The following is a 25,055-nucleotide window of genomic DNA, read 5'->3' as shown; positions in this document are numbered from 1 at the left end:
GAATGACTGTAATCCTAAATGCATCTGCAGCCTGAGGCTATCCCTGTTTACCCTGATGTAAGTGCCATTCAGTCCAATGGGACTTTCCTCAAAGTAAACATACTCAGGATTTCAGTAAGAAGGTCAGGAGGAATTCCAGTGAGAAAAAGGCAGAATTCACTAGTGTTTACAGAACAGCAGCAGCCAAGAGTCATGCAGAGTGCTTTCCCCCATTTATCAGCTATTGGGATATTGCTTGTCTGTTGAAGGACTTTAACTTCTCCCCTCCTATTTCTCTTTCAAGGGGGAATATCCTTCTATTTTTCTCCCAGGTAGATGACTCCTTTATAACATGAATAAATGAAAGTTACTTCATTCTCTCTGTGCCTAAGGTGTTTCTTGGTTTGACACTTTGGTTTGCAACTTCCTCTCTTTTTCTGTCAAATACAGTAAGACCTCGCTTTCCACTGGGGTTTGGTTCCAGGACCTCCATGGATATCAACTTCCTTGGATGCTCAAATCCTGTTATATGCAATGGCATGGTAAAATGGTGTCTTTTGTGTAAAATGTTAAAATCACCTTTGTTTTTTGGATTATTTTATATATATATGTGTGGGTGGTTGAATCCATGCATGGAAACAGAGGGCCAGCTGTATTCAACCACTTCCACCTCCATGGAGAAAACACACCTGGATCTTCCTGACTAGTCTTGAAGGCTTAGGGAGGAGGATTTTGAGACTCCACCTTCTCCATCTTCAACAAAATTCACACCAAATGGGATATGCTTTGTATGCTCATTATATGCTTGTCATTTGCTGAAGAAGGAGAATAAGTGAAGTACAACTCATGATTTCAATTGAGTCATGGAGAGGAAACATAAACAATACTGGATGCCCTTCTGTCCATTGTTATTGACTCTGCTGGCTGCAACCCACCAGCCTTCAGCCTTGGTGAAGGAGCATCTAGGGTCCTTGAGAATGTGGCACACCATCTAGAGATGTTCGGATGAGGTACACATGACCTTCCAGATCTGCAATGGGCCTGGAAGCCAGTCTGACCCCAGTGCCATCTTCCAGGTGGGCCTATAGATGTGCACATGGGGTCCCAAGATGACCCAGCCCTTCCTTTGGAGACTTCTGGAGAAGTGGCCTTCATAGAATCATAGAATCCTAGCTATGCACCCCAACAGATGGCCACCTAGCCTCTGCTTAAAAGCCTCCAAAGAAGGAACCTCCACCACACTCTGGGACAGAGAGTTCCACTGCTGAACAGCTCTCACAGTGAGGAAGTTCTTCCTCATATTCAGGTGGAATTTCCTTTCCTGTAATTTGAAGCCATTGTTCCGAGTCTTCAATCTCCAGGGCAGCAGAAAACAGGCTTGCTCCCTCCTCCCTATGACTTCCCCTCACATCTTGATACATGGCCCTCATCATGTCTCATCTCGGCCTTCTCTTCTGCAGGCTAAGCATACCCAGCTCTTTAAGCTCTCCTCATACCCTCCAGACCCTTGGTCATTTTAATTGCCCTCCTCTGGACACATTCCAGTTTGTCAACATCTCCCTTCAACTGAGGTGCCCAAAATTGGACAGAGATTTCAGGTGTGGTCTGACCAGGGCAAATAGGGGGGGTAGCATGACTACCCTGGATCTAGGCACTAGACTCCTATTTATGCAGGCCAAAATCCCATTGGCTTTTCTAGCTGCCGCATGACATTGTTGGCTCATGTTTAACTTGTTGTCCAGGAGGACTCCAAGATAGTTTTCACATGTACCAGGCATCCCCCATTATGTATCTTTGCATTTCCTTTGTTCTGCCTAAGTGGAGTATCTTGCATTTGTCCCTGTCTAATCCAGGCATGGGCCAACTTCGGTCCTCCAGGTGTTTTGGACTTCAACTCCCACAATTCCTAACAGCCGCTAGGCTGTTAGGAATTGTGGGAGTTGAAGTCCAAAACACCTGGAGGACCGAAGTTGGCCCATGCCTGCTCTAATCTGTTAGGATCGTTTTGAATTCTGCTCCTGTCTTCTGGAGTATTGGCTCTCCCTCCCAGTTTGGTGTGGCCTGCAAACTTGATGCCCATGCCTTCTAAGTCCTTCTCCTCCTCCTCCTCCTTGCTGGCCCCTCAGTTGTGCGAGGTCATGTGCCGGGAGAGGTGGTGCCTCTCGCGGAAGGACTCGTTGCAGATGGGGCACTTGAGCTTCTCCTCGCGGCGGCGCTTGACCAGGGGCTCGAGCGCGTACTCCTTCTTGTGGTGGGAGCGCATGTGGTAGACCAAGTCGGAGGTCATGCGGAAGGAGGCGTTGCACTTGGCGCACCAGTTCTGCGCCGGGAGGCAGAGCGAGGTGAAGGAGGGCGGGAGCAGCGTCAGCGCCGACGGGATCTGCAGCTGGAGGGGGCCCGCCGCCGCCGCAGCAGCCGCAGCCAACGCAGCCGTCGAGCTTTTGGGCCAGAAGGTGGTGGCGGCGGCGTAGAGGAAGGGGCTCTGCTTGGGAAGCCCTCCACCACCTCCTCCTCCGCCGCCTCCTCGGTCTCCCCCCGAGGAGTTCATCTCCGCCGTGGCGCTCTGCAGCTTCACCGCCAGCGGCTCCGGGGCGTAAAGGCGCGCCGCCCCGTCTGCGTGGCCTCCTCCGGCCTCCACCATCTTGACGTGCGAGGAAGAGGAGGAGGAGGCGAAGGAGGAGCGCGCCGGTTGCGAGAAGGCGCTCTTCCTCTCCTCCGAGGAGGACTGCGAAGAGGGCGGCACGGTGGAGAAGGCGCTGCCGCCCGAGCGAGTGCCCAAAAGGTGTGGTTGTTGTTGCTGAGGTTGGGGTGGCTGCTGCCCCTTCTCTTCCCGCGCGCCGCCCGGAGAGCTCCTCTCCGCCTCTTCCTCGCCTCCTCCGCTTCCCTCCCTGCCCCTCGAGGCCTTCTTCACCTCCACGAAGGCGCTCCGCTTGGCCTCGCCGGTCTCGGGGCTGGGCGGGCCGAAGAGGCGGCTGCTCTCGTCCAGGCCGAAATAACTCCCCGCCGGGCGGAACTGCGGCTGCGGGGTGCACACCAGCTCCTCCTGCGGCGAGGACGGGACGGGCCTCTCCAGCCTCTCCTCCGGCGGGTATTTCCTCTTGGACGCCTTGCTCACCACCTCCGCCACAGCCTCCTTGCTCCCGCCGCCGCCCCGCTCTCCTCCGCTTCGGAAGTTCTCCAACTCCCGGGCCAAGTTGTGGAAGTCGGTGGAAGGCTTGCTGGGCGCGCTGTCCGGGGACCCGCCGTGGAAGCGGTGCCGGGGGCCGGGCGGAGGGACCGACGGGGGCTTGCCCGCGGGGGGCTTGCCGGCTCCTCCAGGGCCCAGGGGGTCCTTGGGGCTGCCGGCCTTGGGGCGAGATTCCTCTTCCACAGCCGGGCTGCCGCTCTCCGCGCCCTGGAGCCTCTTGGTGCAGCGGAACCGCAGGTGGGCCACGAAGGGGAACTCGAACTGGAAGCGCTGGCTGCACTCCAGGCAGGAGAAGGGCGCCGAGCCTGGAGCGAGAGACAAAGCAGGGCCCACGCGTGAGAGGAGGGACAACTGTTGGTGTTAGAGATGTCATTTGGCACTGCCTAAGTCTCTATCGTTAGATAGCAAGCCTAGAACAGAATTAGGGACACCTTCCCACAGTCCTATGCATGCTTGATAGTAAAGTAAAAGTTTATTTGTATACCGCCCTCTCTCCCAAGAGGGACTTAGGGCTGTTTCCAATAAAAAATCAGGCTTTACTCTTATTTCCTTCTTCCTGCTCTGTTTTTTTTTTTCTTCGCGTCAGGAGCAACCGGAGTTGCTTCTGGAGTGGGAGAATTGGCCGTCTGCAAGGACGTTGCCCAGGGGACGCCCTGATGTTTTGATGTTTTACCATCCTTGTGGGAGGCTTCTCTCATGTCCCCACATGGAGCTGGAGCTGATAGTGGGAGCTCATCCGCACTCTCCCCGGTGGGATTTGAACCTGGCAGCCTTCAGGTCAGCAACCCAACCTTCAAGTCACAAGGTTTTTATCCCCTAGGCCACCAGAGGCTCCTTCCTGTTCTGTTTAGATCCACCCATTTACTTGTTGACTTAGAAATGTGATCTCTCCTAGGGCTTTGATGTAACTTCCTCAATTTAGCCTTTGTTATTTTTATGGCCCTAGAGAGAGGAAAGGGACTCACCACCAGGTGGTCTCCTTTCATTCTTCCTGCTTTTCCTGCTTTGCTTCACTGAGAGGACACATTTTGTCTTCTCTCGTAGCCAAAATGTAGCCCTCTAGTTTTCTTTGTTTTTACCCGCCTACGTGTCTTAGACCAGTTTAGAGAAGCTAGTTTAGCTCCAAACCTTTTCTATCCATCAATTGATTTCTTTTTACCTCAATAAATGCTTTTTAAACTTTTAAGCTGACTTTGCGATCCTTTGCCATCCTGAAGAAGACAAAGGCTTTCCTAAACTCACTCCTCATGGGTTTCTCTGCTGCATTGGAAGAAATACTTCCACACACTCTGCTGTTTTTCCTGGGAATTTACCTCACAAAGAGGGTGATTTGATCTTAACAGCTCCTAGATTCCCAACAGTTGGGTGTCATCCTGGACTCCACAAGTCTCCAGTCCTCAATGAGTAGTTAGACTAGAGAACAGGATTAGAATGTGTTGGATATCATCCTGGACTACACAAGTCTCATCAATTAGTTATGTAGTGGATAGGTTAGAATGAGGGAAACCTCTCTCTATATTCCATGCATGCCTAGATAGGCCTTTGCTGGTTTCTCTCTTCCTTCCTGTTTACATCCATTCCCCACATTGTTGATATAGTAATGTGAACCTCTTTAGGGATGAGGCAACTTCCTCTATTTAAATTGGATTGTTAATTGCCCCAAAGGCTGGGCAGATCTTTTCTTCTTTTGTCTTCACTCCAAGAAGGACACATTTTGCCCACTCTACTGGCAAAATGTAGCTATTTAGATATTTTGTTATTTTTCACCTTCTTACCATCCTTAGAAGCTAGCCTAGAGAGCTAGTTAGCTCCAAACCCTTTTCTATCCACAATGGATAGAAATGCTTTTTGAACTTTTTCAAAAATGCTTTTTTTGAAATTTTAAGGAGACTTTGCAATCCTTTGCCATCCTAAGAAAGGAAGGCTTCCCCAAACTCACCTCACTTAAGTTTCTGCTGCTTATGAATTGTGGTTCTGCCACTCTGTTGTATTTTTGAGGAATCACCCCCGAAAGAGGGTTATTTTTTGAGTCTAACATTCCCAACAGAATGAGGGGATCCTTTCTCTATTCCCACGCATACCTCCCTAGAAGGGGCCTTTCCTGTCGCTACTCTTCTTCTCTTGACCACTATCATCTCCCCATTTGAAGATATAGTTATGTGAACTCTTTGCGGTATGGGATAACTTCCTCTCTATTGGTATTTTGATTGCCCCTGAGCTTTGACCACATGGTCCGGCTCCATTTCCTTCTCTTCTGCCTTTTGTTCTCCTTCTGAGGGGATGCAATTTGCTACTCTCCAGGCAGAATGTAGCTATATGGATATTTTTGATATTTTTACCTTCCTTAGAAAATAGCTTAGAGAGCTAGTTAACTCCAAAAACCTTTTCTATCTATAATGGATTTCCTTTTACAACAATAAATATTTTTGAACTTATAATTGTGACTCTGCAATCCTTTGCCATTCTAAAGAACAAAAGCTTGTGCTTCTGGCACTCTGCTGTATTTTATGTGGAATCATCCCAAGAGAGGGTTATTTTTAAGTCCAACCGCTCAATAGATTCCCAACAGCAACAAAGCAGGGTGTCCGAGAAAGATGGACCCAGTTTGAAATCATTGTATCTCTGCCCATTAATGGAATTGTCTCCCCTTGAAATAGTCTCAAATGATTACTGCTAGGTGCCTCTCCCAGCACACAAACAGCCCCTCAGCCCTGTGACTCCACATGAGATATTCTCCATTTGTGGAGTTTTTCAGATTTGTTTCTGGTTCAGAAAACTTAGAGCCATTCCACACAGTCATATAACCCAGAATATCAAGGCAGGAAATCCCACAATATCTGCTTTGAACTGGGATATCTGAGTCCACACTGCCATATATTCCACTCCAAGCAGATAATGTGGGATTTTATTCAGCTGTGTGGAAGGGGCCCAAAATCCCATCTACACTGCCATATAAAATCCAGATTATCTGCTTTGAACTGGATTATATGGCAGTGCAGATCCAGCCTTAGTCACACTTGATAACATATTAAACGGTTCGTAGCTTTTTGCATAATTGTGGCATGTTGCTGTTGTATACAGCTTTGAAATTAGGTCCATCATAGTAAAATACCCTGTGTTTCCTCACAGACAACTTGAGCTTTGGAAATCACTCTTGGAAACCCACCAACCATTGATCAGAGTTTGTGGGTCCAAAATTACAACCACTCCCCATGTCAAAAAGTGACAAACCAAATACCATAATATGCCCATTTTGTTTTAGCCTGAGAAACATCTTGCTAAGAATAAATGCACAACTTTGTGATTGGCTTCCACTAGACCAATTTGGACTCCAGAATTGTACTGGATGATCTAGAGCAGAGATGTCAAACATGTGGCCCTTCAGATGTTTGGACCTCCAACTCCTAGAAGCCCTAGCCCCACTTGTCCAATGGCCAGGAATTCTGGGAACTGGGGGAGAAACACCTGAAGGGCAACAAGTTTGATGCCACTGATCAAGAGATTCTGAGGAAAATGTTCCCTCTAGGACTCTTTAGATCCTCCAGTTTGCCTTTATGATCAGTTTTTAGCATAAGTTGGCCATAAAGTCACATTGGTGGACCTAGAGATTCCTAGAAAGAGTATTTTAATCAAATTTGTGAGTTCTCAAATCTGTAAATGTAAAGGGCCATCTATACTCAGGCAGTCAACTCTAGCACCTCTCAGCTAAAGGAGGAATGCAGATGGATGGGCACATAGTTACACTTGAATACACAGATAGGCTTTTTTGTCCTATGATCTTTAATAGGCATGGACAAATTTTGGCCCTTCATGTGCTTTGGACTTTAACTCCCACAATTCCTAACAGCCAGCTATTAGGAATTGTGGGAATTGGAATCAAAAACACCTGGAGGGCTGAAGTTTGTCCATGCCTGATTTGCGAGCTTCTTCTAGTGGGTGAGCAGTCAGCTCTTCACATTTGTTGGGTTTACAGGCACACATCCCCCATGAAAGTGAAAAATTGTGAAGAAAGAAATTGCTATTTTTTTTAGTCTAAGAAGCACCTCTCTCTATGAATAGTTAGTAAGCATAACCCTATGATCAACGTCCACTGGAAGCTAAACATAGAATTTCACTGGAGAAGAAAGAAATTCCAAGAGAGGTGTTATCTCTAGAAATTTCTAGGTCCACCAGCATGACTGGAGGAAGCTGACCACAGAGTAAATCAAATCTATGAGTGATCAAATTCATGTAAGTCAAAACCACAAATTTGGGTGGATGACAGCTTTCCATTAAAATCACACTGATCCATATATGTGTTTATACAAGGGATTTTAGAGATCAAATTGTCTCTTTTTTCTGAGCCTAACTATTTGGGTTCATCAAACAGGACTAGCTTCTTGCTTCCAAAAACAGTGGAGCGTTTGTAGTCTCCAAACCAGCATGGTGTGCAGTGGTTTGAGCACTGGACTATGACTCTGGAAATGAGAGTTTGAATCCTTGGGAAGTTACATGCTCTCAGCCTCAAAAAACAAAACCCTGTGGTAGGTTCACCTTGAACCTATAACCTCTAACTAGCTGTTAGTGAGTTTCCATATGTCAGAAACAACTTGAAGGCACAACAGTGCAGGGCTACATCTTCTTGCCCAGGAAACATCCCCGAATGAAGCCAGCTGCCTTCTGGAAATGGGCTCCCTTGGCAGCCTCCCATGACCTACTTTTTCCCTAGCTCACTTAATATACTAGATACTATTTATTATAAAGGTGTAGGGCACTTGAAAGAATACATATGGACAGAGAATATAAAGAGATCTTCTTGAACCTGTGAAATTAACCTTTAATTAGTGGTTCTCAGCCTGTGGGTTCCCAGGTATTTTGGTCTTCAACTCCCAGAAATCTCAGCCAGTTTCCTAGCTGTTAGGATTTCTGGAAGTTGAAGACCAAAACATCTGGGGATCACAGGTTGAGAACCACTGCCTTAAAGAAAAAAATGATACTGTTCCATTATATGGGGAGGCCAAAAGGGGGCGCTAGACAGAGAAGGATAGTCCATTTTACAAGATAGCTGGTTTGGAAGAGTGAAACCATTTCCCCCTGTTTTCCTTTATGATATGGACAATTGTTGGGTTTCATCCTTGGACTGCATATGATTCTGTGTAATCAAGTTTCTAGTCCTCAATGAGTAGCTAGACTAGAGATCGGGCTAAGCTGAGGGATTCCTTCCCCCACATTCCTGTGTATGCTTCCCTAAAGGGCTTTGTCTTTCCTCTTCACTGCTAGCCACTGTCTCCTCCCCATTTGATGACAGTAGTAATGGAATTTCTTGAGGGAACTTCCTCTTAAGTTTAAACTGTCCTGGGTTGACCATGCTTTTTCCACAATTTGAGGGTCTTCTGCTTTTCCTTTCCATCCCAGTATTCCATATGGCCCTTTAAGTACTCTCAAACTGCTAAAACTCTGCAGTGTGGAAGACCTTTTAGTGTGGGTTTGCAAACGCCTGTTTCAAAGTAGCAAGGGATCTTTTTACAAAGATAGAGGGCTTTCTTTAAGAAACCTTGTTAGAGATGTCACCCTGCACTACTCAAGTCTCTATTATTAGATAGCAAGCATAGAATAGACTGGGGGACACCTCTCTATAGTCCTATGCATGCTAGATAGGCTTTACTGTTATTTCCTTCTTCCTGTCTGTTTAGATCCACCCATTCACTTGTTGATCTAGTAATGTGACCTCTCCTAGGGATTTGAGGTAACTTCCTCAATTTAGATTGGAATTTTTATGGCCTTAGGACAAAAGGCACAGACCATGCGATTTGGTCGCCATTCCGTTCTTATCCTGACTCTCCTTCTGATCCCTTTGTTTCATCAAAAGGGATGCATTTTGCCTCTTCTAATAGGCAAAATATGACTATCTAGATTTGTTTATTATTTTCACCCGCCTACATGTCTTAGAACTAGCTTAGATAAGCTAGTTAGCTCCAAACCTTTTCCTATCCACAATGGATTTCTTTTTACCTCAATAAATGCTTCTGAACTTTTAAGCTGACTTTATGATCCTTTGCCATCCAGAAGACAAAGGCTTTCCTGAAAATGTGTTGTCGAAGGCTTTCATGCCCGGGATCACAGGGTTGTTGTGTCTTTCGGGCTGTGTGGCCATGTTCCAGAAGTATTCTCTCCTGACGTTTCTCCCACATCTATGGCAGGCAACCTCAGAGGTTGTGAGGTATGGAAAAACTAAGCAAGGAATGTTTATATATATCTGTGGGAAGTCCAGGGTGAGGGAAGAACTCTTGTCCGTGGAGGCCAGAGTAAATGTTCCAGTTAATCACCCTAATTTGCATTGAATGGCTACATTTACTAACTACTTTCTGCCTTTTCTTCAACTTCTGTTGAAGTTGTTCACAAACATGTGGACAACTTCAACAGAAAGGAGGAAACCATAAAAATGAACAAAATCTGGCTACCAGTATTAAAAAAACTCAAAAATCAGAACAGTAAATAAGAAGTAACACTCTGAGACATGGGAACTAGGGGTAGTTAACAAAGAATGCCCCCAGGCAGAAAGTATCCAGTAGATGAAGCCATTCAATGCAAATTAGGGTGATTAACTGGAACTTTTACGCTGGCCTCCACTGGCAAGAGTTCTTCCCTCACCCTGGACTTCCCACAGATATATATGTAAACATTCCTTGCTTAGTTTTTTCATACCTCACAACCTGTGAGGATGCCTGCCATAGATGTGAGCGAAACATCAGGAGAGAATACTTCTGGAACATGGCCACACAGCCCGAAAGACATACAACAACCTTGCTTTCCTGAAACTCACTTCACGTAAGTTTCCTGCTGTTTTGGAAGGCATACTTCCACACTCTGCTTATTTTCCTGGGAATCTACCTCATAAAGAGGGTCGTTTTGACCCTAACCGCTCGCAGATTCTCAACAAACCTAACAAGGGAAACTTGGAAAAGGGTCGAAGTCTGCCCCTGCCTGCCTTCGCCCAGCCATTCCCTGGATCCCCTGAGCCCCCCCCCCCCCTTGTAGGCTTCCTCTCCAGAGCCTTTGGGGCCGCCCTGGTGCCTCCCCGCCCCCCTTACCGTTCATCTTGCTTTGGGTCCTGGCGGGGCCCAGCAGGAGCAGCTCGCTCAGCTCCTTCCCGTACCAGACCAGGAGCTCCTCGTCCTTGGCCACCCTGCGCAGGGAGCGGTAGAAGAGCTGCCCGTTCTTGATGTAGGCCTCCAGGTTCTGCTCCTCCTTGTCCCGCGCGGACTGGACCAGGCGCAGCCACATCAGGCCCTCCGAGGAGCCGTTGGCGGCCGAGGTGTCCACCTGCACCACCCACGGACAGCAAAGGGCAGGGAGAGAGAGAGAGAGGAAAGGAAGGAAGAAAGAGAGGCGGATTAACCTCGGGAGACGAACCCATTCTGTGCCTTGAATGCTTTTCCGATAATACAACATTTGGAGCACATCTACACTGACCATTCAATGCGGCTCAACTCGGAGCCGCCCCAGTTTGAAGCTAGCTTTGAACCGCATTAAATGGTTAGTGTAGATGGGGCCTGCATTGGAAGGTGGAACTGATCACAGTTTAATAGGCACTACTCAGACCTCGACCTGGTTTCTGTGCTTGAGGTACGATCAGATCCACCTTCCAATCGCTTTCTCCTCTGCAGCTTTAAATAGTAAGGGCAGTGGTGACCCTGGATTGGCATTGTGCATTCGGAAAAACCATGAGATCCGTACCAGACAAGATTGTGGAAAAGATCATTAAGGAAGTGGTCTGCAAACACTGCCAAAGGGATGTGGTTATCGCTAATAGTCAACATGGATTTATCAAAAGCAAGTCATGCCAGACCAATTTGATCTCTTTTCTTGACAGCTACAAGCTGGGTCCCATAGATGGAGCGTATCTGGATTTCTGCAAGGCCTTGGACAAGGTTCCTCATGACCTTCTGGCAAACAAACTATTCCAATGTGGGCTAGGCAAAACTATGGTTAGGTGGACCTGTAATTAGTTAAGCCAACGAACCCAAAGGGTGCAGACGGCATGATAATCAAGGTTGCAGATGACACCAAATTGGGAGGGATAGCTAATACCCCAGAAGACAGGAGCAGAATTCAAAACGATTTTAACATATTAGAAAGATGATTGGCCAGAACTAACAAAATGAAGTTCAACAGGGACAAATGCAAAATACTCCACCTAAGCAGAAAAAATAAAATGCAAAGATACAGAACTGGGGACGCCTGGCTTGACAGCAGGAAGTGTGAAAAAGATCTTGGAGTTCTCCTGGACAGAAAGGTGAACATGAGCCTACAATGTGATCCCGCGGCTAAAAAAAAGCCAATGGGATTTTGGCCAGCATAAATAGGAGTCTGGTGTCTAGATCCAGGGAAGTCATGCTACTCCTCTATTCTGCGTTAGTCAAAGCACACCTGAAATCACACTGTCTTCAATTCTGGACACTGCCATTTAAGGGGGATTCCGACAAGCTGGAATGTGTCCAGAGGAGGGCTATCCAGGGATCCCGGGATGGTTTGTGAACTGTTGGGAGGCGGGTATGGGTTCGCTTTCCCTTTCCTTTAATTCCCGCGTCAGTCAATCCGAGGAGAGGCACCAAGCGTGCTTGGAAGCTCCCTTCTCTTTATACACCGCTTCCTCCCACGCAAGTCTCCACGTCGGAGAGACGACAGCCTTTCGGATGCCAGAGAGGAGTCGTCGGCAATCGCTGTTAGTGTCTTGTCTTCACAGTTTTTCGTGCCGGATCATTTGAGCGATTTCTGATTCCCGAGCAGCGAAAGAGTGCGGGTTTGTCAGGCTGTTTCAGGAGAGGATGGAGCACCTCTTGAAATAATCCGGGTCCCTTCTACATGTTTTCTACACTCGATCCGCCCTGATGAACCTTTCTGAGGGACCTTCTGACTCGACACGGAAGACCAAGTTTCACTCCTATTTCACAGAAGTCCTCTTGGCTGATTTCAAACGGAATGGCTACCTTAAACAGTCCACGCGTTGCAGAATTAAGATGGGGAATCGGTCAAATAAATCCTAGCCTAGACTACCCTTACATTTTGAGCTCAGGAAATGTTGCTAGAGCGATTGGGGGGATGGGGTGGGGAGGAAAAGAAAGGCACAATTGGCTACATCAAAAGGGGGGACACTTGTAAAATTGGACCCATTCAGACATGCTCATGAGCCTTGTTTTGGCAACGAAAGCGAGAAAGCGCATCGCGTTCCTTATACGATTCGCACATTTTGGTCGTGTTTAATCCCTATTTATTCGGAGGCAAAAAGGGGAAGAGACGAGTCTCGTTCATTTTGCGGGGAAGCCTTTCTGTAAATACTCGCACCCATATTTAAAGGCAGGTATCGGTTCGAATCGAGGTGCAAGACGCCCACTTCGGATTAACGAGGTGCTGGCTCTGGCTCCTCCTCTCCAAGTCATCCGGGAATGTGGGAGGAAAGAAGGAGCCCCCGCTCCCCGAGGTTTTGAATGAACATCGCCTCCCAAGAGGCCCAGGGGCTTTTTTGAGTGTCTGCGATTGGGTGGAGACGCCTTTTAAAAGAGCCATCTCTTCACACCTCCCTCGGTGATTCCCCAGTCAGGCGCCGACGGGCCCCAAAAGAAACCAGAATAGATAGATAGATAGATAGATAGATAGATAGATAGATAGATAGATAGATAGATAGATAGATAGATAGATAGATAGATAGATAGATAGGGAACCTGCTATGGATAACTTGAGAAATATATCTGAGTATATACATATAGAAGGGGGCCCCTGGTGGCACAGTGCGTTAGCTGAGCTGCTGAACTTGCGGACCAAAAGGTTCAAATCCCGGGAGCGGAATGAGCGCCCGCTGTTAGCTCCAGCTCCTGCCAACCTAGCAGTTCGAAAACATGCCAGGCGGGAAGCCCACATGACCTTGGAGGTGTCTATGGACAATGCCGGCTCTTCGGCTTAGAAATGGAGATGAGCACCAACCCCCAGAGTCCCTCACGACTGGACTTAACGTCAGGGGAAACCTTTACCTTTACTACATATAGAAATGTGTGTATACATACAGAAATATATATGTGAGTGTATATATATGTGTGTGTATATATATATATATATATATAAGCGTTGTATACATATTTAAATATATGTGTGTGTTTACATATAGAAATATATGTATGTTTTTACATATACAAATGTGTACATACATACATATACAAATGTGTATTTATAGATAGAGAAACATATGTGTATCTGCATATAGAAATGCATGTGTATATACATATAGAAATATGTGCGTGTACATATAGAAATGTGTGTATATACATTTAGAATGTGTGTTTATAAAGATATAAATAAAGAATATATATATATATATATGCATATAGAAATGTGTTTGTATATACATATAGAATATGTGTGTATACATACAGAAATATATATGTGTGTGCATACATATAGAAATATATGTGTGTATATATCCATACAGAAATATGTGTATCCATATAGAAATATATGTGTGTATCAATACAGAAATGTGTATACATATAGAAATATGTGTATATACATATAGAAATGTATGTGTGTGCATATAGACATACTATATATGTCTGTGTGTGTGTATGTATGTATGTGTGTGTGTGTATATATATATATATATATATATATATATATATATATAATATCTAATGAAAATATGCATGCATTTCTGTATGTGTGTTTGTATGTGGGGACCCTGCATTTCTGTATGTGTGTTTGTATATTTGTATGTGGGGACCCTGACAGATGAAGATGGGGGTTGTAGTTCACCCACATCCTTATGCATTTCATAATGGGACCATTCATAAAATCCAAAAATAAAAAAAATGATTATTTCTAATAAATAGTACCACAGAATAAACCCGGGCACCGTCCTGTACCTAAACCAGTTGGAGAACCTAAGGGATATATATGTTGTGTATGTGATGTATCTCCAAGAACGAGAGGGGAAAGCTTCGGGTAACCTGAGGAATGAATATACAATAGGGAACTTGACATATTACATATATAAATATTGATATATTAGATATAAATGTAGATGTAGAATCCGAAGAATTTTGGGGGGGGGGGGTTATCCACGTATCTATAGTATGTGAGTTGTTGGTTTTCCTCCCTCTCCCCCTTTCTTCTCTCCTTTTCTTGGGATGAAGCCCATTGGCACCCTGGAGCCTCAACCTGTTGGGCATTTTCATTCTTCTGCTTTTCTTTCAACCTGTGAGGATGCACATTTTGCCTCTCTCTAGGCCAAATATAGCTGCATGGACTCTTTTTAAGCTTTTATCTCCTTTAGAAGATGAGATTAGTAAGTGAGTGAGTGAGCTCCAAGACCTTTACTATCGAGAATGCATTTCTTTTACTTGAATAAATATTTTTGAACCTAAACTTCTGACTCTGCAATCCTCAACTATCCTCAGGATTGGAAGCTTATCCCAGCTCACCACACCTAAGTTTCTGCTGGTTATGGGGTTTACCGTACTTCTGGAACTCTGCTATATTTATGGTGGCATCACCCCAACTGAGGGTTATTTTTGAGCCTATAACAGCTCAGATTGCCTAACAAACATGATTCGGATGGGGTCGGTCTGGTTTAAATCCCAGATCCCTGGGATGGTGGATCTGAGAAATCAGAGGAACCCAAGGGAGAAAGAAGGGAGCCTCTCTTACCCGGAATATGTAGGGCACGGTCCTCTTGTCGGTGGATTTGAGGGCGATGAAGGCGATGCTGTCGTAGAGGGAGGTGTGGCTGAGGACGCAGGGCCCGAAGATGGCGTTCTCGGGGATGTCGCAGGTGGTGTAGACGCTGGTGAAGATGTCGGTCAGGCACTGCTGGACCGCCTTGGCCTCGCCCTCCCACAGGCCCCGCGCCACGCCGGCCTCCTCCATCCCTGCCTGCCAAGAAGGAAAGGAAAGAGAGAAAGAGAAAGAGAAAGAGAAAGAGAGAGATCTATAAATACTCCAGGATTGGGTCTGTACGCCGCCTTCCCTCGCCTCAACCCGTCTGTCTGGATTCAGACGTGTCTATTCCATGCTGAGGAAGGAGAACCCCGCCAAGTTCATACTGAACTCGGAGACTGGGTTACTGTGAGTTTTCTGTGCTGTCTGGCCATGTTCCAGGAGCATTGTTTCCCGACGTTTCGCCCACATCTATGGCAGGCATCCTCAGAGGTTGTGAAGTCTGTTGGAAACTAAGCAAGTGAGGTTTATATATCTGTGCAAGGTCCGGGTTCTGTTTGAAGCAAGTGTGAATGTAGCAATTGGCCACCTTGATTAGCATTTAATCTCCTTGCAGCTTCCAGGACTGGCTACTTACTGCCTGGGGGAATCCTTTGTTGGGGATGTTAGCTGGCCCTGATTGTTTTCTGTCTGGAACAAGCTATGAGAGTCAAGCTAAAGATCCACCAGGAGGAAAAGCGTTCTTTTCCTACATCAAGAGAACCACTGACCGCATTGGGAAGCTGATGAAGAAGCACAACCTGTAAAATATCTACAGAACCACTAAGAAATTCCAACAAATTCTACATTCAAGGAAAGACAAGAAGGATTATCTCACCTCTGCAGGAGTCTACCGTATACCATGTGTGGACAAGTCTACATAGGGACTACCAAAGGCAGCGCCCAAACACGAATCAAGGAACAAGAAAGGCACTACAGACTGATTCAGCCAGAGAAGTCAGTCATAACAGAACACTTGATGAACCAACTTGGACACAGCATATTATTTGAGAACACAGAAATGCTGGCCCATTCTAACAACCACTATGTCAGACTGTACAGAGAAGCCACTGAAATCCACAAGCATGTGGACAATTTCAACAGAAAGGAAGAAACCACGAAAATGAACAAAATCTGGCTCCCAGTATTAAAATACTCTAATACCAGGACAGTAAAAAAACAAAAACAAAACAACATTCTCAAAGCAGAGGAATTCCAGACAGGAAACAATCAGGGTCAGCTTACACCTTCCAACAAGAAATGCCCCAGGCAGGAATCAGCCAGGCCTTGAAGCTGCAAGGTTTTTCCAATGCTAATCAAGGTGATTAGTTGCAACATTTACACTTGTCTCAAACAGACAAGAGTTCTTTCTCCCAACCTGGACATTCCATATAAATCTATATCTATATAAAAAAAACCCTTGCCTAATTTTCAACATACCTCACAACCTCTGAGGATGCCTGCCATAGATGTAGGAAGAGGATGCTTTTAGAACATGGCCATACAGCCCAGAAAACTCACTGAAACCCGAGAAAGCCTTCCACAACACATTCATTGAGTATTCAAAATGGTCTGGAAGCCAACCCCTATGAGGCGTGAGTTCGGAATTGGGACTCTCCTCCTGATAGCCATGTGTTCCCAAGAGGAATGGGGCAAGCTTCCTTTCTACATCTCCAGAGACTGGGACAAGGAGCAATGGATTGAAAAGAGATTCCAGCTAAACATTAGGAAGAACTTCCTGACAATAAGAGTTGCTTGACAACGGAAAATGCTCCAGTTTCCTTCTGTAAACAGAGGCTGGGTGATCATTTTTCAGGAGGGCTTTGATTGTGTCTTCCTGTATGGCAGAAAGGGGTTGGACCGGATGGCTCTGGGTGATCCCTTCCGGCTCTGTTGTTCTATTCTATGAATCCCATCAATCCTATTAAAGGATATTAAGAAAGTGAGCGTTGGTTTTATTGGGAGAGATGTAAGCTCAGACCGAAGCCAGGCTTGCTCTGTGCCTCGTTGTACAGCTTTTCTCAGACTACATGAACCAATGTGCTCCCTTCAGTTTCAAATCTGCGGCAATCAAAATGATGGACGTTAGGGTGAATCACCGAGATAGGTTTTATTCGACTAAACACACGTTTCAGACAACAACAACAACGCGGGAAAGAGGTGAATTTTTGGAAAAGACAAAGGTTGCTGTGAGTTTTCTGGGCTGTACGACCATGTTCCAGAAGTATTCTCTCCTGACGTTTCGCCCACATCTATGGCAGGCATCCTTGGAGGTTGTGAGGTCTGTTGGAAACTAGGTAAGTGGGGTTTATATGTGTGCGGAATAATTTCCAGGGTGTGAGAAATAACTTTTGTCTGTTGGAGGCAAATTATGGATGTTGTGATTAACCAGCTTGATTAGCATTGAATGGCCTTGCAGCTTCAAAGCCTGGCTGCTTCCTGCCTTGCCTAGTTTCTAACAGACTTCACAACCTCTGAGGATGCCTGCCATAGATATGGACGAAACATTACGAGGGAATGGTTCTTTACAGCCCTGAAAACTCACAGCAACTCAGTGATTCCGGCCACGAAAGCCTTCGACAAAACTGAAGACAAAGGTGTTTGGAGGAGGAAAGAAAGGGGGGAAAGGAGGCCAAACGTGGGCGGAGGAGGAGCCCAGGAAAATGGGGAAAGATCGAGGAAGAGGGAAGAGAAAAGGAGGCCAAGGTTGGTGAGCAGCAAATCCTGGGTAGGAGCAAAAGAGAAAGAGAAAGAGGAGAGGAAAGGAGGAGAATCCATCTGTCTCTCCTTTCCCTTCAGACTTTGTACCATAGAGAGAAACCCTTGCAATAACGTTCAGGTCTCAAGGAACCCATGCACACAATATTATATCTAAAGATCCAAAGATAAATAGTTTGTTTTAAAAATATTGTAATCTCTGGCAGAGTCTCCAAGGACTTCTCAATCAACCCAAGGAAACCCCGGCTGGGAAATCCCGATGTGCTCCTTCTCTGTCCTGAAAGTCTTCCAATCCTAACCCTTTAGGATTTGCCTCGGGGGTGGCCTTAGTTTCGACCTATTCTTTTGCTTTTGGAAAGCATCGTTTGCCGCTGTTTCTTTGTATTAGTACACCTCGGAGCCCTTTTGCCTTCCCATCTCAAAAGCGAAAGGATGGCTCCGTTTCTCGCAGAAGACCAGGCAAGAGAGGGCGCATCTACAATGTATATTATTGTTGTTGTTTTTGTTGTGGTCCTGCGTTTATCTCTTGATTGAAACGCAAAGCGGCCGGGAACATTTAAAGAAACCCAAAGCAGTTTAAAATACACAGCACACAGATATCAAAATAGAATCAACCAGTCAATGAAAATCCCTCAAAACTGAAAAAAAAACCCTGTTATAATCATCAACAACCCTCCGGTTTCCTCTTAAGAACCTTCTTCTTTCAAAGGCTGCCCGAATAAAAAGATTTCAGCCTGCCAGGAAGGACAGCGAGGAGGGAAGTGTAGAATGCATCGTTTGACACCACTTGAACTGCCAGGGCTCAGTGCTATGGAACCAATTGCAGTTGTAGTCTGACAAACTCCTGAGCCATGGGTTGCTGTGAGTTTTCCGGGCTGTAGTGCCATGTTCTTAAGCATTCTCCCCTGACGTTTCGCCCACATCGATGGCAAGCATTCTCAGAGATTGTAAGGTGTATTGGAAACTAAGCAATGGAGGTTTATATATCTGTGGAAAGTCCAGGGTGGAAGAAAGAACTCTTGTCTATTGGAAGCAAGTGTGAATTTTGAAATTAATCGCCTTGATTAGCATTGGAAAAGCTTTGCAGCTTCAAGGCCTGGCTGATTCCTGCCTGGGGCAATTCTTTGTTGGGAGGTGTTAGCTGGTCCTGATTGTTACATGTCTGGAATTCCCTTGTTTTCAGATTGGGTTTTTTTTTAATTTACTGTCCTGATTTTAGATTTTTTAAAAATGCTGGTAGCCAGATTTTGTTCATTTTCATGGTTTCCTCCTTTCTGTTGAAACTGTCCACATGCTTGTGGATTTCAATGGCTTCTCTGTGTAGTCTGGCATGGTGGTTGTGAGAGTGGTCCAGCATTTCTGTGTTCTCAAATAATATGCTTTGTCCAGGTTGGTCCATCAAGTGCTCTGCTATGGCTGAAAACACAAAAATGTTGCACCACTCTAACAACCACCATGTTAGACTATACAGAGAAGCCATTGAACTCCATTAGCATGTGAACAATTTCAACAGAAAGGAGGAAACAATGGAAACGAACAAAATCTGGCTACCAATATTTAGCAAAACTGTAAAATCAGGACAATCAATAAAGGACACTCAAAAACAGGGGAAATCCAGACATGAAACAATCAGGGCCAGCTAACACCTCCTAACAAAGGATCCCCCAGGCAGGAAGCAGCCAGGCCTTGAAGCTGCAAAGCTTTTCAATGCTATTCAAGCTGATTAATTACAACATTCACAAGTTCCTCAAACAGAAAAGAGTTCTTTCTCCCACTTTGGACATTCCACAGATATATAAATCCCACTTGACTAGTTTCCGACAGAGCTCACAACCTTTGAGGATGCCTGCTATAGATGTGGGCGAAACGTCAGGAGAGATTGTTTCTGGTACATGACCATACAAATCGGAATATTCACAGCAATCCATTGCAGTTGTAGTTTGACAAGGTCCTGAGTAATCTGACCAAGAGTGTTCAGCAAACTATAACTCCCAAGAATCGATAGCATTGAGCCCTGGCAGTGAAAGCGGTGCCAAATCGCATGGATTGGGCAGTGTATGTAGACTCCCCCCTCTCTCTCTGGGCTCCGCGACGGATTGGAGGTCATCGGCCTTTTGGCGGCGGCGCCGAGAGGGAACGTCTGTCTGCTCATTAGCATAATCCCGCACTTTCCCTGGGAGACTTTAATTAAAAGCAGCCAGCAGAGGGAATTAGGCCTCACCTCGACACGCTCCCTTTCAATGGAGACCCGCTTTCGAGGGGGGACGGGCGGAAAGGGAGGAGGAATATCCAAGCCGGGATTTTCCTTCGCCCCTCAAAAAAATAAAAACCCAAATAGAATGGATCTAGAGCGCTATACAATGCAGCTTGAACCGCACCATATGCATTTCAAGATGCATTATATGGCAGTGTAGATTCAACCAAAACACTGAAATCAAACCAATTGGAGGCCAATTCTAGGCGAGAACTGTTTCTGAAATATACCCTGATGGAGATTGAGGAGGAGGAAAAGGAGAGTTTTCCCCCAAGGAAAGGACCAGCAGATATTGTGAGACGAATGAGATCTTCCACGGACTTCCCTGGAGGAAAAGTCACCAAGGAAAGGCCCAAGGGAGCTTCCGAAGGAGACCTTCCCGCTGGACAAACCCTTGCCCAGACCAGGTCGCTTTTCATCCCGAAGACGCGCCTGAAACCCGTCCGTTTAAAACAAAGCAAGCTTTGGGATGACACGGAAGGGCTCCCTTTAATAAAACCCGGGTCGGGTGTTTCGCTCCACAGGCGAGAAACCACTCTGGCCTGGCGAGAAGAAGTCCTTCGTGGAGCTGAACTGGGCAACGAAGGAAAGGAGGGGAAAACAAGGGAGATGGAACAGGAAACATCACCGGTTCCAATAGTGTAGCCGAAATGCCCATTTTGTTGTTGTTGTTGTTGTTGTTGTTGTTGTTGTTCGGGTATTTTAACAATCCGAGGCTCCCAATAATTTAACAGAAATGGAGGTAATTATTATAGAATCAGTTTTCCCATGGCTTGCTACCGCTAGTTGCCAACAAAGAAATACAAATTAAAAGGATGAGAATGACAATAACAACAATAATAATGTGTTGTCGAAGGCTTTCATGGCCGGAATCACTGGATTGCTGTGAGTTTTCCGAGTTGTATAGCCATGTTCCAGAAACATTCCCTCCTGACGTTTCGCTTGCATCTAGGGCAGGCATCCTCAGTGGTTGTGAGGTCTCTTGGAAACAAGGCAAGTGGGGCTTCTATGTCTGTGGAATAATATCCAGGGTGGGAGGAAGAACTCTTGCCTGTTTGAAGCAAGTGTGAATATAGCAATTGACTAGCTTGATCAGCATTGAATAGCCTTTCAGCTTCAAGGTCTGGCTGCTTCTTGCCTGGTGGAATCCTTTGTTGGGAGGTATTAGCTGGCCCTGATGGATTCCCCTGTTTTCAGAGTCTTTATTTACTGTCCTGATTTTAGAGTTTTTAAAATACCGGTAGACAGATTTTGTTCATTTTCATTGCTTCCTCCTTTCTATTGAAATTGTCCACAGGCTTGTGGATTTCAATGGCTTCTCTGTGTAGTCTAACGTGGTGGTTGTGAGGGTGGTCGAGCATTTCTGTGTTCTCAAATAATATTCTGTGTCCAGGTTGTTTCATCAAGTGCTCTACTATGGCTGCTAATCAATGCTAATCAAGGTGGCCACTTGCAACATTCACACTTGCCTCCAACACCAGACAAGAGTTCTTCCTCCCACCCTGGACTTTCCACAGATATAGGAACCTCTTTTACCTCGCTTTCAACAGACCTCACAACCTCCGAGGATGCCTGCTATAGGCGAAACGTCAAGAGTGAATGCTTCTGGAACATGGCCATACAGCCCGGAAAACTCACAGCAACCCAACAATAATAATGGCATCCTTATCAAATGGCCTCTCTCTCTCTCCCAGTGTGACCAAAACAATCCTCAAGAAGATCACTATTATTATTACAAGCCGACCCCCTCGTTGTGCTGGTTTTACGAGTGGGCACGCGTGAGCTGGGCGGCGGGGAAGTTACTTTCTTTTGCTGCCAACTTCAGCTCTCCTTTGGTCAGGCTGAAAGGGAGCCCGTTCCTGGGTGGCATTCCTCCCTCGCCCTTCTCTTTGCCCAGAATGAAAAGAAAGCCGAGAAAAGGGGAGAAGCGGGAGAAAGAACCGTTGAGTGTATTTGAGTCCTGTTTTATGGAGATGAGGCTGCCTGTGTGTGCCTCACTCTCATACTCAACCTCCTCCCGTTCCCTCTTTCTCTCCTAGATTTCCCCTATTTTAAGAGTGTTGTTCTTTATTGACTGTCCTCATTTGGAAGTTTTTAAAATATGTGTAGCCAGATTTTGTTCATTTTCATGGTTTCTTCCTTTCTGTCGGAATTGTCCACATTCTCGTGGATGTCATTGGCTTCTCTGTATAGTCTGACATAGTGGTTTTTAGTGTGCCCCAGCATTTCTGGGATCTCAGATAATATGCCGTGTCTAGGTTGGCTCATCAAGTGCTCTGCTACGGCTGAATCTGCTAAAGCTGGCAAACTGCAACATTCACACTTGCCTCGAGCAGACAAGAGTTCTTTCTCCCACCCTGGGCATTCCACAGATATATAAACCGGACTTGCCTGGTCCCCAACAGACCTCAATAACCTTTGAGGATGCCTGCCACAGATGTGGGCAAAACATCAGGAGAGAATGCTTCAGGAACATGGCTGTGAGCTCGGAGAACTCACAGCAACCCAGCGATTCCGGCCATGAAAGCCTTCGACAACACAATGCAAAGGATCCCTCGCCGAGTAAACAAGGCAGAACTCCAAAGTGGAGGGAAAACAAGGAAAAGGAAAAAGAAGAGAAAAAGAAAGACGGACAGAAGGAAGGAAGGAGAAAAACAACATATTTCCTTCTGCTTTTCTCCTTTTCGATCCTTTTTTAAAGCCTCCCCCCGACCTCAGTCTTTTCTTTCCTCCCCAAATTTCCGTTCACACCAACAAACTCCAGTTCATCCTCTCTGTATATTTATTTTCTTCCATCTGAGCTCCCTTTCTTTCTCATTTTGGCTGGAAAAGGGGACAAAAACCCTCAACCGAAACAGATGTCCTTCCGACTTCCAGTCATTGTCTGCTGTTTTCCTCCACCGATTAAAATAAAACACCAGCCCCCTTTCCCCTCCAGCCCGCTTTGTATTGATCGCCCTGCCATCTCTCCTCCGCTCTGTTTCCTCTTCTTTCCCTCTTTTCTTGTTTCTTTTTGGTCTTTTCCCATTCCTTTTTAGGAACCCAAAGGGTGTGGTGGGGAAGCCAAAGAAGCGACGGAAACCATCCCAACATTTTTCCCTCCTTCGCTTATCGAATGCATGCGTTTTCAATGTTAATGTATGCAAATATATATATTTACTTACCGGGAATAAGGTCAGGATTGTAATCCTAAAGGCAGAAGGGATTACAAATGTGCAAAAGCAGGAAAAAAATTAATCCCCAGCAAAAAGTATATGCCGAAATTTGGAAAAAATTAAAAAGACGCCTCGAGTTTCCCCTCTTTTTTGTCTAGAGGGATTGGGAAGGAAGAAATGCAAAAAGAATGATATTTTGGGGGGGTGTTTGGGAGGGGATGTGCCTATTGTCGGCGTGCCTTTTCCATGGCCGCGGGGCGCTACTGCCGGCGCGCTTGTGCTCCTCTCCGGCGCTCGGTGGAAAAAGGAAGGAAGGAAGGAAGGAAAGGAGGGAGGGAGGGAGAGAGAGAGGGAGGGAGGCGGCAGGCAGGCAGGCAGGCAGGCAGAAAGGAGCCTGGTGCAGATGGACCCGATGCAGTGACTGACTGGCACCCAGGCGCACCGTTTTTGTTTGCTGCACATCATCGGCCCAATGACGCGTGAGAGCCCCACCTCCCCGCCCCTCTTAACTCTTTCCTCGGCTCCTCCGACGCCGCCAGAGAAGGATGGGAAAAAGGGGAGAGGGAGGGAGAGAGGGAGAGGGGCCTTGGGAGAAGGGGAGGAAGGGAGGAAGGGGCTGGGAGGGGGCCCAAAGGAGAAGGACTCTTGGAGAGCGACTTGGAGAGGGGTGCGCTTGGAGAAAGGTTCATGGAGAGGGGCCCTGGAAGAGGCGCCTTTGGAGAAGGACGCTTGGAGACTGGGGCTTGGAAAGGGGACTTGGAGAGGGGCCCTGGAAGAGGCGCCTTTGGAGAAGGACGCTTGGAGACTAGGGCTTGGAAAGGGGACTTGGAGAGGGGCCCTGGAAGAGGCGCCTTTGGAGAAGGACGCTTGGAGACTAGGGCTTGGAAAGGGGACTTGGAGAGGGACGCTGGAAGAGGCGCACGGAGAGGGTCCTTTGGAGACTGGGACTTGGAAAAAGGGACGTGGAGAGGGGCGCACGAAAACGGGCGTTTGAAGAGAGGGGCTTGGAGAGGGGCGTTTGTACGGGAGGGATTGGAGAGAGGCGTTACAAATGGGTGGTCGGAGAAGGGGGCTTTCAGAGGGGCACAAGGAATGGGGCATTTGGAGAGCTGGATTGGAGAGGGGCAGCGGGGGAAACGCGCTTGGAGAAGGGTTCGTGGAGACGGGCGCTGGAAGAGGCGCCTTTGGAGAAGGACGCTTGGAGACTGGGGCGCACGAAAGGGGGCGTTTGAAGAGGGGAGTTTGTACGGGACGGATTGGAGAGAGACGTTCCAAGTGGGGAGTTTGGGGAAAGGGGCTTATGGAGAGGGGTGCAGGAAGAAAGGCTCACGAAAAGGGGCTCTTGGAGAAACTTGGAGAGATGCTTTGGGAGCAGGCTCTACAGAATGGGACACGAAGAAAGGCGCTAGGAGAATGGCGCACGAAGAGGTCTCCCTCCCTCCCTTGTTCATTCCTTTTTTCCTTCCTTCCCACCTCGTATCCCGGGTCCCTCCCTCTCCCCCGAACCTCGCATTTTCCTCCCTCTAAAGAAAAGGGCAGTTGGGAAGTCCAAGTGCCTGCTAACCAGAGGTGTGACATCTCCGACTCAGCCAGCACACCAAGGCCTTAAATCAAGAAATAGTTTCTAAGATCTACAGAGGTACTGGTAGAAACACCTCAGCAAGCCAGAGTCCAAAAGTGGCAGGCTAAAACCCGGAACCTCAATCCGTGGCTGATACCGGATGAAAACTCCCTCCTGGGCACACAGAAGACTGGGCGACTTGGAAGGCCAACTTTAAGAAATGGGGCCACAAAGTGGAGTCCACAGACATGCGAGTGTGGAGAAGAGCAAACTAGAGACCACTTACTACAATGCAGCCTGAGCCTTGCCACAAGCACAGTGGAGGACTTTACAGCAACACCAGAGGCACTCCAAGTGGCCAGCTACTGGTCAAAGGACATTTAGTATAATGCCAAGTTTTTAACTTTGTTTGTGTTTTTAAATACTTTACAACTGTATCCTCGGTTGATAAATAAATAAACCAGAGGTGTAACTGAC

General features: G+C 46.6%; 1 protein-coding gene across 1 annotated transcript; it reads right to left on the bottom strand.

Moving 5' to 3' along the window:
• Positions 1 to 1,967: 1,967 nt before the first annotated feature.
• On the bottom strand, positions 1,968 to 23,166 carry prdm8 (PR/SET domain 8). Its single transcript, XM_003226890.4, has 4 exons — positions 23,027 to 23,166; positions 14,843 to 15,067; positions 10,237 to 10,468; positions 1,968 to 3,471 (listed from the first exon to the last, which is right to left on the bottom strand). The coding sequence occupies exons 2-4, from the start codon at positions 15,059 to 15,061 to the stop codon at positions 2,102 to 2,104; spliced, it is 1,821 nt and encodes a 606-aa protein (XP_003226938.2). The 5' UTR covers positions 15,062 to 15,067; positions 23,027 to 23,166; the 3' UTR covers positions 1,968 to 2,101.
• Between the last annotated feature and the right edge of the window lie 1,889 nt (positions 23,167 to 25,055).

The sequence above is a fragment of the Anolis carolinensis genome, chromosome 5 (assembly GCF_035594765.1).
Source record: "Anolis carolinensis isolate JA03-04 chromosome 5, rAnoCar3.1.pri, whole genome shotgun sequence".
Lineage (NCBI taxonomy): Eukaryota > Metazoa > Chordata > Lepidosauria > Squamata > Dactyloidae > Anolis > Anolis carolinensis.
The sequence above is the reverse complement of the archived record's forward strand: the minus strand, read 5'-3'. Positions and strand labels throughout refer to the sequence as shown.

Bases quoted from the DNA above. Each gene is read 5' to 3' on its own strand.
- prdm8 (XM_003226890.4), bottom strand. From the start codon at position 15,061: ATGGAGGAGGCCGGCGTGGCGCGGGGCCTGTGGGAGGGCGAGGCCAAG. The intron at 10,469-14,842 runs GTAAGAGAGGCT...TGGGTGGTGCAG, and splicing joins CCGTGCCCTACATATTCCGG to GTGGACACCTCGGCCGCCAA. The intron at 3,472-10,236 runs GTAAGGGGGGCG...CTCTCGCTCCAG, and splicing joins GACCCAAAGCAAGATGAACG to GCTCGGCGCCCTTCTCCTGC.